We start from the raw sequence: 13,749 nt of genomic DNA, 5'->3' as shown, positions 1-13,749 counted from the left end.
CTGTCAAACATGAGGCTACAAAACCCTTTAGCAGCAATATTCTGAAGAGATACAAAACAGACCAGATTGCAGTTGCCAAAGCCAAGGAAATGATGTTGCAGTAACCAAGATGCAAAACCAGCGACAGCTTTGATGGAAGCTCAGTGGTATGTAGAGACAGGAAAAGCTGTCATGCAGACAGAATTAGCAGGATTTCGATAGGCTGGATGGAAAGAGAGAGGAAGAACTGTGGGCTGAAGGGAACACCCAGATTACTCATTGAAATGAGAAAGCAGCGCAGCAGCTGGAAGGGGCTGTCACAGGAGCCCGTGGGCAAATTAAGAATTCCAGGTTAGCAATGTTTTGTTTAAAGCAAGACAGATATGAGGGGATGTCAGAGATGCACTGAGATTGCAGACTGTACAGAAGCTGATTGACATTGAGTGCAGAAGCAGATCTACAACACTTCTTACTTGTCTCTATTAATTCCGTGCAGTATTTAGCTTTGCCTAGGCAACTACTTAACCATCCCAGAGAGGCTGCGCTTCACATTGTGAACCAGTGGCTGAAGCCATTAGTATTTCTGTTCTCTTAGAGATATGTCACTTGCCACAGATTACTCAAGCAGATTTCCACAGCTCATTAACATTTCCCACTAGTTAACTCTCACCTTGACTAGTGGTTGTACTTCAGTGTCTTTCCCTTAACAAAACTGCCTTTTCACACGTTTCTCTACTCAGTGCCCCGATTACTCTTACAACAAGCTCTGCTTTTCAAGATGCTTGCATGTTCCAATAGCTAGCACCAAGAGCTGCAACTTCTGATCCATCTGTACACACCGGTTTGAGGAACATTTTGGATCCAGCAATAGGAATCTGAAAGACTGAATGGCAGTGCTGAATTCTCAGTTTTCTGCACTTCTTTCTTCATCCCCATTATTTAAAAAAAAATCAACCATGTGTCCAGTAAACATCAATTATTTCCATAAACTCTTGTTTTCCAGTAATTGATCACACACCCCGAGTTAAAAGCCTTGTCAGTCCTTGCTGTTTATCAAGCTTGCTGATAAAAGTACACAACCACAGACACAACCACAGACACAGACACTAATTAACAACATTCCATTGCGCCACAAGTGAGAAATGCCAAGAGATCTACCTTTCCCTGCCCTGCTCCTTACACAGCTCCCAGTTCACGAGCACACATGCACACAGACAGCAGGCAGACAACAATAATACAAAGATAACAAATGGGTCTCTAGTGTTTCAGATTTACCTACAACAGTGTCCTTCCATCAGAACTTTAAGAGTGTTTTGCTTCTGGCACTAGCATTAGCAATCCCAAACAAAGACTGTTAAGAAAAATGTTGCTCAACATTAGAGATAGTTAAAAACAGTGTTAGAAAAAACTGGGTGCTTCCCAGGAGCACTCTGAGAATTACTAATGAACTACTAGATATTTTACAAATTGCCTCGCATAGCTGCTGCCAATGGGTTACGCAAGAGTCTGACCAAAAATAAAATAAAATTAAAAAAAAAAAACAAACAACGGAAGATGGAAATCCTGATGAAAAGAAGAATGTGTACATCTCATGTATTAAAGACACGAACTGTGGCAGTCATAACGAAAGAGCACATACTTGGGGGAGTTTCAGGGGAAAGAGTTAAATGCAGATAAACCCTGTACTGGTGAAAATAACATTTAAATTTAATTTTATATCCAGATTATCCAGTTCACAGTCCTTTCATTCCTACTGTGGGAAAATGGGAACTGGAAAAAAAGTCCCACCGAGGAGGCTCTTTGCTTTCCTTTCTCTTCCTTTTATTTTTTTTTTTTTTGCTTTAAAAGTCTGTGATGACCTAAAGAAAATAAAAAAAAAAACCAAAACCTGCGTCCAGTATTTTAAAATCAGCTTTCCCTTGGGTCTCAAAACTGCATCTGTTCCATGTGCACTGAATTCAGCAGGAATACAGCATACAAGATGACTAAACCATCACAGTCTGCAGTGAGGGACACCAATATATAAAAGCGAACAGAAAGAAAAAGGTATTTAAGAAGTGAGTATGTATGACTTAAAGCTACTGCTTGGTAGAGCTAACTCCTCTTTCAGTGTTTCTAGTCTGACTCTTTTTCTAGCCCATTTCTATACAGTTTATACTAGAGCTAACTGTCCCAAATACATTTTATCATTTAGCCTATCAGCTAGAGCTTTAAAGGGGCATTTTTACATTCAGCCTGCAATCTTACCTTGTAGGCAGCTTGTCTCATAAACTGTTTTGCAGGCTGCTTCCAAATAGCAGGCACTGTAATGACCCATCTTACTTCCGTGTTTTCAAAGTCCGAGCCTCCTTGGTCACTGAGCTCCTAAATAAAAGGAAAAAGAGGTGAATCCAAAATGATGGGCGTCAACTTTAGAAGAAAGCATTATTTTCTGCTGGCTCTAATAACAGTAACTTTCCCATTTTTTTCCTGTTACATCTACGCTACAAATCAGAACTATTGCCAACCTGTCAACAATGCTTTACTATGCCAAAAACTGGGATTAGGGTTGATGCTTTCTCAAGGAGGCCTATAGAAAAGTTTACTGGTGAACATGAAGTAGAAAAGTTAGTTTTTCCAAAAACACCTCATGCACCACTGAATATTACAGAACGTTTATGTACGTTCTTAGTCTTGCTGTTAGCTTGAAGAATTCACACTTGCATCTTGATTAATACACAGAAAAATATTTGAGGTATCACTGATGAATATTATGTTTTACACTCTGGATTTTTCAATGACTTCTTTATACACCATTTACTTTAAATCAAATTTTTACAACTGAGTTAACAAGGGAAAGTGAAACCCTTTCCAAAAAAATGACCAATTGCTCCTTGAAAATTTTGCTTTAAGCAAACATTCAAGACCAGTTTAGTTCTTTTATTGTCCTTTTTTTCCCCCCCTTAAAAAGAGGAAAGTCTGTACTGCATTTGCAAATTAGGTGATATACTGACATGTTTTGGGAAAGGTTCCAAGTAAAATGTCATTACCATATGTCCTATCTAAATCTCCATCCAAACAGGCAAAGGTTCAGAAAGGTGAACAACAGGCCTTTAGAATGTAAAAAAATGTTCCTGCATGTGCTGTGCCAAGGTGTGGTGTTTGTTTAGCTATGCCGCCGTTCAAAATATCCATGCTAGAAAAGTAGTACCTTTATACTGCACGTAGGGCACTAAGAATGGATAGATTATAGTCCAAAGTAATAGTTTGTTTACAGTGCTTGTCTAATTAAATTCAGGAAACACTCAGAAATCACAAGGATTTATTTATTAACATCAAGAAAGGATGTAGCCCTGAACAGGCAACACAGCAAATATACAGGATTCATATTCACCACGAATTTCCCCAAACTATGCACAGGTTCAAGTCTGTGACTCCACAATCAGCCCCAAAATCTAGTTAAAAAAGTCTTTGACAAGATGAGAAATTGGACTTGTAATGGTAGCGTTATTTCTCTGTAGCCATAAAAAATAGACTGAGGTCTCACAGAGATTAAATTAACCCCATTCAAAAGAGGTTAGTTTTTAACAACAAGGCTATTTTAAACAATGCTTGCTTGGATGAATATTCTGATTTGACCCAGCAACTATTATGCTTACGTTGACAATACAGTGGTGCATTTGAACCCAATGGCACTTAGCTCGCATTTGACTGTTTACATGAGATTTTAAATCTCTAAAACTGTTCACTGGAGACAAGTATTTCACAAAAGAATACAAAAAACAATCTTGTGACCCAAGAAGAGCATTACAATAAATGAGCATTGCAACATTTCAAATGGAAAATAAATTGTATTTTCCCTACTAACACCAGCCACAGAAGGAGAAAAAAAAAATGGCAAGATAAATGGTGGTAGTCCACCAGAACACAGTATGAATTTACAAATTAAACCCCTTACAGATGTCTGTCTCACTTATTGGTTCTCCCTAATGCTTGTTAGATTTTCTCCATAAACATGCATTCAGGATCAGGGCAACCAAATAACATAGACAACTCCAAGCTGGGTCAGTGCTGGCCTGCCGGGGGGCAGGGGGCTCTGCAGGGGGGTCTGGGCAGGCCGGGCCGATGTGCCAGGGCCACCTGCATGAGGTTCAACCAGGCTCAGTGCCGGGCCCTGCCCGTGGGTCACACCAGCCCCAGGGAGCGCTGCGGGCTGGGGCAGGGGGCTGGGAGCTGCCTGGGGGGAAAGGGCCTGGGGGGGCTGGCTGATGGCCGGCTGGGCAGGAGCCAGCAGGGTGCCCAGGGGGGCAAGGGGGCCAACAGCACCCTGGCTTGTATCTGAAATAGTGTGGCCAGCAGGACCAGGACAGTGACCGTCCCCCTGTACTCGGCACTGGTGGGGCCGCCCCTCGAACCCTGGGCTCAGTTCTGGGCCCCGCACGACAAGAGGGACATGGAGGGGCTGCAGCGTGTCCAGAGCCGGGCAGCGGGGCTGGGGAAGGGGCTGGAGCACAAGGCTGGTGAGGAGCGGCTGAGGGAACTGGGGGCATTTAACCTGGAGAAAAGGAGGCTCAGGGGGACCTTATTGCTCTCCACAGCTCCGACAGGAGGCTGCAGGCAGGTGGGGGTTGGTCTCTTCTCCCAGACAACAAGCAACACAAGAGGAAATGGCCTCAGGTTGTACTAGAGGAGGTTTAGATTGGATATTAGGAAAAATTTCTTCACCGAATGGGTTGTCAGGCATTGGACCAGGCTGCCCAGGAAGCTGGTTGGGTCACTGTCCCTGGAGGTACTTGAAAGATACGTAGGTGTGACAGTTGGACACAGTTTAGTGATAGACTTGGCAGTGCTGGGTGAATGGTTGGACTCAATAATTTTTAAGGTCTTTTCCAATTTAAATAATTTAATGATTCTATCTCACAGCATAACAACATGAAATTCACCCCTGCAAATTGTCAGCACAGGGCTGAAATACCACAACCTACTTGTGGCTCTTTGGCACATACACTGTAGTTTAACTGTGTAAAACAGAATAAAGGAGTCTTATCCAAAATGTTCCTGTGTTGGTTTGGGGAATGGAGGCTATAGATCTGCACTGGTGCGGAATTCCACACAGGCTAATATACTGAATCTTTCAATGCAATCAAGTGGCCTGCACAGATCATTGCACTGGCATAATTACACTATTTCCACCAGGTTAGCCAGCTTGTACTCCTCAGCAGGGCATCTTTGTACAGACTTACAGTGAAATGCAAGTCGCCAAATTATAAATGAGCTTCTAATACCCTTTTTATTACAAAATAAATCCAGCTCATCTAGCTCTGCTTTGCTTCATCAGTGAAGACAAAGTTACATTGGGGCAGGTGACATCGGTAGGTGCCCATCCTATTTGCATTTCACAGTGCCAACTCATGAACATGAGAGACAACCTTGTGTAAACACAGAAGAATGCATCGTCCCAGCTGCAGCAGTGTAGGGGATGAGGACAGGACCCAGTCTCAAATTTAATTCCTGAGCTTCAGCTCCTGCACTTTTAAATTTCCGTTTCAAATCCACATTTTTTTCATGAAAAAAACAATAGAAAATATTTAAGCTGGTAAGAAGATATTCAGAACTCTGCATCACAGCGATACTGTTAGTGAATCAAGCTTCCCCTGTGTGGTGGTAAATCACTTCAGGCTATTGTGAGCTCTCCAGAGTCCACAGACTGCCTAGCGTTTCTACAGCTGCCTTGCTTTGTTTACATCAAATACTACTGAGGTCAAAGCCTGGAAAGGTTAGAAGTGTTAAGCTCACATTTATACCCATTATAAATCAGAAAATGTAGATAAGGAAGCATTACCTTACCTTTAATGCCTGTTCCTTAAAGAATTGCAGAGCGTAAGCAAATATCTCAAGTGCCTTGACTTTTTTGCCATTTGCAGCTGTCAGGTCTGTCTCCATAGTAAGATTCTACATGAAAGAAAATAACTGAAGGTTATTAAAAGGAAAAGGTAAACATTAAATTAATTCCCACTGCTTGAGGAAAGGGAACTCTTCATTATCCACCTGGTTAGGAAAAAGTGACAAAATAGTTCTGAAGAGGATCCAACTCATCACTTGAATTTCCTGGAGCATGACATTTGCTGCTTATTTTAGACTGTTTTAAACACCTACGATGTCTACGGATAACTTCAGGCAGAAAGCTGTATGGACTAAATATTAAATAATTACAATAGAAGTATCTGTAATTAATTGCAACAAAGCTGCATATACAAGAGATTTAATCCAAGTTCAGAGTTAAAAGCATAGATTTCTGGCTTCCCACCAACACATGAAATCAGAAAATACCTCAATACAGAAAGTACTGGCCAAGTCCCAAAAATCTAGAAAGGATTAAAGACAAAAATATCATCAGTAGGAACAATGTCAAATTAACAACATGATTTGCACTTGCGGTTTTGACAATATCTCTGACTAAATTTGCTCCTCCGTGCTAGAGTTCAGTATGGCTCTTATATTCCATCTCTGCTTTCTAACTAGATTTATAGAACAAACCAACCTCATGCAGATTCCCAAGACAGCTGTGAATTTCAAACAGGAAAATTAGGACGTGAAGATCTAAGCAAATGTGATGGTTTTGGCTGGGGTAGAGTTAATTTTCTTCATAGTAGCTGGAATAGGGCTGTGTTTTGGATTTGTGTTGGAAACAGTGTTGATAATTCAGGGATGTTTTTGTTATCGGTGAGCAGCCCTTGCACAGAGCCAAGGCCTTTTGTGGTACTCACCCCAGCAGCGAGTAGGCTGGAGGGCACAAGAACGTTGGGAGGGGGCACAGCTGGGACAGCTGATCCTGACTGACCGAAGGGATATTCCATACCATATGACATCATGCTCAGCATATAAACTAGGGGGAAGGAGAAGGAAGGGGGGAACGTTCGGAGTGATGGCGTTTGTCTTCCCAAGTAACCATTACCTGTGATGAAGCCCTGCCTCCCTGGGGATGGCTGAACACCTGCCTGCTGATGGGAAGCAGTGAATTAATTCCTTGGTTTGCTTTGCTATGCTTGCATGCGTGGCTTTTGCTTTACCTATTAAACTGCATCTCAGCCCATGTGTCTTCTCACTTTTATTCTTCTGATTCTCTCCCCCATCCCACCAGGGTTAGTCAGCGAGCAGCATGGGGCTTAGTTGCTGGCTGGGGTTAAATGACAACAGCAAAGCAGATAATGAACTTAGATCTAGAAAGAAGGCTGACAAAATACACTTGCCAAATGCAGTGAGAGGCAAACCAAATCACAGTGTTAACTGAAGAGTTCATTTCATTTTATTTACTCTTTAAACTTAGAAATAAAGCTGCCTCATATCTATTTGACAATCCTCAGGCAAAAACGTAGTACTGTCCACAGGAAGATAATTCGAGTAGCAAATGCACAATTATCCAGGTAAATTGGTTAATACTTACACCAGTGGTATGTAGCTTCATCTTAAACTTTTCAAAATACAACCAGTGCTTTGATTCGGTGGGATCCAAGTCATGGTAGAAATCTCTTGCTGCATACCCAAAGCTATGAAACTTTCTCTCTGGTGTTAGGAGGATAGTGGTTGGTGTCTTCTGGTTGGATACGCCTGGATCTCCACCTTCCCACCGTCTATCCAACAAGTGAAACAGTTTCAGTAAGTGATACTAATGTTTAGAGCAGCAGAAAAAAATAGCATACCGTGAGAAAAACAAAGTGGTGGCAGATTGCACAGACTGCTTTCCCCTCCAAAGATACTAATTTCAATCCTTATAATACCAAAATCAAGTGGTTTTTTTCACATCAAAGAAAAGAGGACTGTAATTTTCATTTCAGATAACTCAATATATTTTGCAGTTAGTGGTATAATTTTTAAGGACATAATCATACTCTGTCTTTGGTAAGAATACAGGTTCCCTGAAGCCATACACAATTAGCAAGGAAACAGTTTTGCACTTGAATTTGCAAACTAAGTGTATGTATGTAATAAATATTGTGCAGGAAAAAAATCAAGTAATTATCCAAGAACACTATTCATGAAAAACCAAATCTTCAAATTGCGTGGCCTATCCAATCGTCAGTCCAACTCCATGAATGCTTATTTGTACAGGATATTTCCCCCATTTGGATTTAGGGATCTGTTTAAGTAATCTGAACACCACTCTGGAGAAGTTGATTAAATCCCTCTTTTTGTCACAGAACGCTCTATGAAGCAAGACAAGCCAGTTCAACCAACATCTGATCATGTGCCTGTGTCTTCACCTGAAACTCTGAAGACATGTCTGCAGCTGTTGAACTCTCTGCATTCCACTCTCTGCTCACCTGAAGTTGATGGATTTTGTGTTTGAAATGACCAAAATGCTGTAAAAATCTTAGTCTCTCAAAAACGAAGTAGACTCCCCCAATCCCCAAATACGTTACAGGCACCAAAACATTCCCCTCACTACCATCCACTAAAGCAGTGAATAAAGCTATCCTACCTTATCAAGACTGTGAAGTTATCTTCAGGAAGACACAAGAAGCACAAAAGTGTTAAGATGAAAGCAAAACAAAGCTTGTTGCACGGAATGGATAAGGAAATCAGTAAGAACATCAAATATGAGAACATCCAGAAGCAGAAATTGGGGGTGTGGGGGGGGTGTGGGGGGGTGTGCAGGGCACAGTGAGACGAAAGTAGAAAATTGTCAGACAGTAGAAATCACGGTCAGACAGTACACAGTTGTACCACAGAGCCAGCTGTGAGCATTCCTGTCTTCTCACTTTTCAATCACATAAAAAGTAGAATGGAAGAACAAGAAACCTGGGCATGACTGTTAAACCTCACTCTACATAGAAATACTTTCAGCACAGGAAACAATCACCAGAAAACATTTTCTTAAGAAGGCATTGGTGGAAAGATCTGTTTATGCTATCAAACATAACCATAACACCACTCAGAGAGGAGCCAAGTTAAGATCACACGGGCAACTGCATTCATTCATTATTAAACCACATGTTGATTGCTTTCTTCTAAAGATAGCAAAACACACTTAATATACTACTGCCAAAGCCCTTGTTCTGAAGCACAAAAAGGTTGCCTTGTTTCTGTGGTACTTGTTTATGTGACACAGGAAGTTTACAAAGGAAAAAAAAAAAATCTTTTCCATTTCACTCTCAGAAACAGTTGAAGCAATTGACCTCCAGACCAGGGCAGGCAACTGACATGGAAAACTGCAATCTAAGGGCTTAATACTTGGCAAAGGAACAAGGAACAGGATCTTCTAAAGTGCTGGGAGCCCTTCAGACCATTCAACTAGATCAAACAGCGCAAAATCCACCCTTTTTTGTACCACCACCAGCAGCAATGGCAGGGAATCACATATCTGTGAATTTACTTCAGTGTGGAGGACAATTCCTCTGCTCTGAAAGCAGAAACAGCGTGAGAAGTGGAATGATTTCCACCTTCAACCACTTGGAAAAAACTTGCCTAAACCTCCCTAGTACCACTGCTCAGCCCCCAAGCTACTACCAGCTGGCAAGGGCTCTGCTCCAGATCATTTCTTCTAACCTCCTGCTAGAAATGTACTTGGTCAACGTCAAAATCTTTTGAGTAGGTGTCACAGCGAACATACGGTTCCAATGTGAAGAAGTTGGGATCCCACAGCCCCTGAGCAGAAAACACTGCCTATTTCACCAGACTTAAATCCCACACACCTGCTGCAAGCAGAGAGGAGACAGAGTGGTATCATTTTTGCTTGGAAACATTAATTATTCATTGTGAGTCACTGGTGGGAAATTCCATAAATAGGACATGGCTAATAACAATACTACTTTGTTTTTCATTATGGCTAGGTGCATTTTTTCTTTCCGGAATAAGTACACTTAAGGTGCAGTTTAAATGAGGATAAATTGATGCTCAGTGGTATGGGCTGAAATTGTCAAAGCCACCTAGAGAACTGGATTATTTACTTCCTGATGAGTTTCTGACTGAAACTAGACATGGTAATTGCTCAGCACATTCTAAAGTTCTCAGCCTGTACTACAGTTCGATCACCGAAAGAGCAATAAAGAAACAGAAGGGGAAGTCCAACTCTACCATTTGCAGTCAGAGATTTAAAAGTATTCCTGTGTGACATCTCTTCTAGAAAGAAGCAGCTGCAAAGGCACGTGCATAGTAAATCCTGACTGTGACACTCTGCTGAGGTGGAGCCCTAGCCTCACTCCACTTAGTGGAGGCTTCTAGTCAGTAAGGCTAGGATTTCAGCACCTTCATTTGCAGTTTTTGTTCATGGTCCCAATGCAGGCAAAACAATGGTAATAATGCTCTCAGGGAAAAAAAAAAACCAAACCAAAAACCCAAAATATGGAAATGCCTAGTAAAAGCATGGACTAATACGAGCCAGAAGTACTCTGGCATGTGGGCAATACCTTCTCAAAGCCGAGTCAGAACTAAAAATATTCAAGCAAAACCCAAGGTAGATTTCTGCTCAAATGCAGACATGAGACTAGTTCCTAGGCTGATAAAAAGTGGAGTAGCTCAACAGAGCAGCATAGACCCGTTTATAGCCACAGATGATCTGAATGTATCTAGGAAAAGTGGGAACTGAGACAAGAGAAAAGTTAGTGTGGAAAGGATCGCAAGGTTATGCTAAGGTTAGAGAAATGCCCTTCCTCACACAGGAGTCTGGCTAACAGAGTAAAGAGAGCGATCCTTGCAGAGTGATGAGAATTTGATCCAGAGCTGCAGCATAACAGTCAAGGAAACGAAGCAGTGGGATCATCAAAATGTAGCCAAACGCCACTGCAAGCATGTACACCAAAGAAAGGCAAGCACATGGCTGCCAAGAAGGGAAGAGAAGGATAAAGGAAAACCTGAAGGTTGAAGTAAAGTTACACTGAAAAAAGCCCGCATTCTCCCTCCTTCCAAAGACAGGCTGTGATTTTTTTCATAATCACATGTGGTTTTCCCATTTATTTTTCTCCATTTGTGAAATACTCACATTCAGTTTGTTGCAATTTAACCAGCAGCTGAAACATTTATAACTTCACATAAGTGCATATAAATCAATAGGAGTTTTTAAAAACTCTGCAAGGCCTTGCACATTCCCTCCAAAGGAGTTGTAGTTAACCCATTCTACAGCACCAAACGGGCTTTCATTATGACTCTGGCACTGCCCTGCCTGCTCAAGTGCTTGCTGAACTCATGGCCAGGCTGTTCCTATGCATTTACTCAGCCTCAAGGTAAGCAGAAAATAGCACTCGTTATAACATACACTTCTACTCTGAAACAAGAGCCTGAAGGTAACCACAACTATCTTTACAGAAGTCATTGGGAACTAGCAAGGGTTTACAAGTGGGAAGTATTACCTAGAATTGATAAAACAGTAACTAACATTATGCAATCAAAGTGAAGTCAATCATTACTCATCTAGAAACATACGCCCAACTCCAAACATGTGCTTTAGACTACCGACATGAGTGAGGAGGATACTTACACATTTAAAGCAAAGTGTATGCTTCAAGAACTCTGCTTATAAATTCATTTTTTTTAGTACTGGGCATTACAGCAAATAAACACACAGTCAAAAACATGACTGTCTACTAATCACACTAGAATCATGCCTTTGCTGACTCTACATTCACACTTGGTACTAAAGCCCTGTGTGTTCACTCTTTGCTGAAGCAGGACCTTCCAAATAAACCCATCTTAACCTTCATTGAGCTATTTACAGAAAAGCAGCTTTGTTAAAAGGCAGCCAGAAATCTAAATGTCTGGAAAGGATCAACAGTAACAAGGAAAAAATCTTAGGAAGCAAAGAGGACCGTGCATCACTGGAATGCTTTATTTTAATGTAAACATTCTCGAGTGCAGGCGGGAAATTACATTTACTCTGCTGAAATATTTGTAAATTATCCTACATGTAAGCCTCATTATATACAGAGTTTGAATTTCTTAATACCTTCTGAACTACTGAAGCTTTATTTTGATACATACACCACTGAATTTCATGATTTTATGAGTATCGATATATAAATATATATAAAAACATGATATACATTATTTCCTAACTCAGTTTCAGCTATATCTTTCCCAAAATCCTTCCCTGCCAGCAATATTTATTTAAAATATATAATAAAAAATACTATTCTTTGTATTAAAATGTTTTCCATTGTTAGAAATACCTGTTGGAAACCTGAATACATTTCCCCCTCAAAGAGGTATCCTCCCTTCTGTTGGAAATATATATAAATTAATACATTTCATTTCTTTTTACATTACTAAATAATATCTACACAGGTCTGAAATCACAATCATGGTACCATTATTGCATAAGGAAGAAAATACAGTGTTTTGAACCATAAGTAGTAAAATATCAATTAAGATTTGGAATCTCTCAGCTGGCCATACAGCACCTATAGACTTCAGTGTCCCAGTGATCTACAGCAAGAAGCCAGATACTCTGAAAGGAGAATCTAGTCTGTAATTCACTGCAGTATAGTGTGAACCCTGTGGCAAAATCAGGTCCTAAGGTAAAATTTTGAGTCCAAAGCACTGAAAGGACTTCCCTAGAAACAGCAGTGATTTCACCTAGGAAAATCTCCACAGAGATTACAGGAACAACACAGTACACAGGATTTAGGCTTGCTCAGGCACAGCTTCAGAGATATCTTCCCTAATTTTGTAAACTTCTTTAAGAAATCTGATTAATTAATTGCTGTCAAAAGAGAACAGAAATTGATAAACACAGGTTCCAACCCGGCAACCCTGTAACCTGTCTAAGCCAGAAACATGGCCTGTCCTTTGACTCCTGGCCTCGTGCAGCTTCCCATGCCCTTCAGAGAACAATAGATGGATGAGATGCATAAAATACCTTGAAGCATTTACGTGTCCATACTGAAAACGGTAGGTATCTTTGCAACTGGACAGCATAATACCACTCCAAAATTTACCTCCCTTCAGCCGGTATTGCAGATCAGTTGCATTTGACCTCTGAAATACTTTGCAACTCTATACAAACCAAATGTGCACGCTGACTGCACAATTAACACTGCCTGCTGAGATTTAAGAGCTGCCTTCAGCTAGCATCTTTGCTTAGAAAAATGACAGTAAATCACACTGGACTGCAGCAAGTTAGTCTTTTTGCCCTTTTGTTCTCAGTCTTACAGTGCTGGAAAAAGTACATCACCTACTGCTACAACAGCAGCTTTGTTCAGAAGAACTTCTACGGGTATGCTTTTTACACATACCTTGTTTATATCTGAAATTAGCTATTATCTTGGTCTTTTTACAATACAGTAGTTTTAAAGATACTTTAATAAGAATTGTACAGGGGTTTAGTTCTAAAAAAAACTTTTCAAAAAGACTATAAAACACTATAAAAATGGTTTGTAGGGCAATCCTTTCAGGTATCTGCCATAACAGGGTTTGCATTTGTGATTGTATTAGATTTATATGCATAAATTCATATTGTGTTGATTTAGTCATGAAATAAAAAACTAAAAAACCCTACATAACAGCATCTAAAGTTTGTTCCTTACATACATATGATACAGTACAGCTTGCACATCTAACCTTAATTCTCAAATTCATGCCTTTTGCTTGCTTATTTCCCAGTATCACTGGTTTGTTACTAGAGATTTTATTCAAATTTAATGCTAAAAAACTTGTATTAGCCAAATGAACTACCAGTTTCTGGGTGCAAGTAACGAAACATTGTACACATAACTGTACACAGGCATGATTCCAGGGGACGGGCAGCTCCTGGGAAATGCCATGACCCTTAAGAAATGTGTAGTTTCTCTCGACCTCTGA

General features: G+C 40.6%; 1 protein-coding gene across 2 annotated transcripts in view; it reads right to left on the bottom strand.

Annotated features, from left to right (window-relative positions):
* Window positions 1-13,749, bottom strand: part of HSPA12A (heat shock protein family A (Hsp70) member 12A) — a 92,493-nt gene that overhangs the window by 30,540 nt on the left and 48,204 nt on the right. For both annotated transcript variants that reach the window (XM_027812169.2, XM_055720730.1), the window contains 3 exons: window positions 7,403-7,589; window positions 5,806-5,910; window positions 2,227-2,343 (listed from right to left, as the gene is read on the bottom strand). In XM_027812169.2, coding sequence (XP_027667970.1) covers window positions 2,227-2,343; window positions 5,806-5,910; window positions 7,403-7,589 — 409 coding nt within the window. The remainder of the gene's footprint in view (window positions 1-2,226; window positions 2,344-5,805; window positions 5,911-7,402; window positions 7,590-13,749) is intronic.

The sequence above is a fragment of the Falco cherrug genome, chromosome 9 (assembly GCF_023634085.1).
Source record: "Falco cherrug isolate bFalChe1 chromosome 9, bFalChe1.pri, whole genome shotgun sequence".
NCBI classification, from domain to species: Eukaryota; Metazoa; Chordata; class Aves; order Falconiformes; family Falconidae; genus Falco; species Falco cherrug.
The sequence above is the reverse complement of the archived record's forward strand: the minus strand, read 5'-3'. Positions and strand labels throughout refer to the sequence as shown.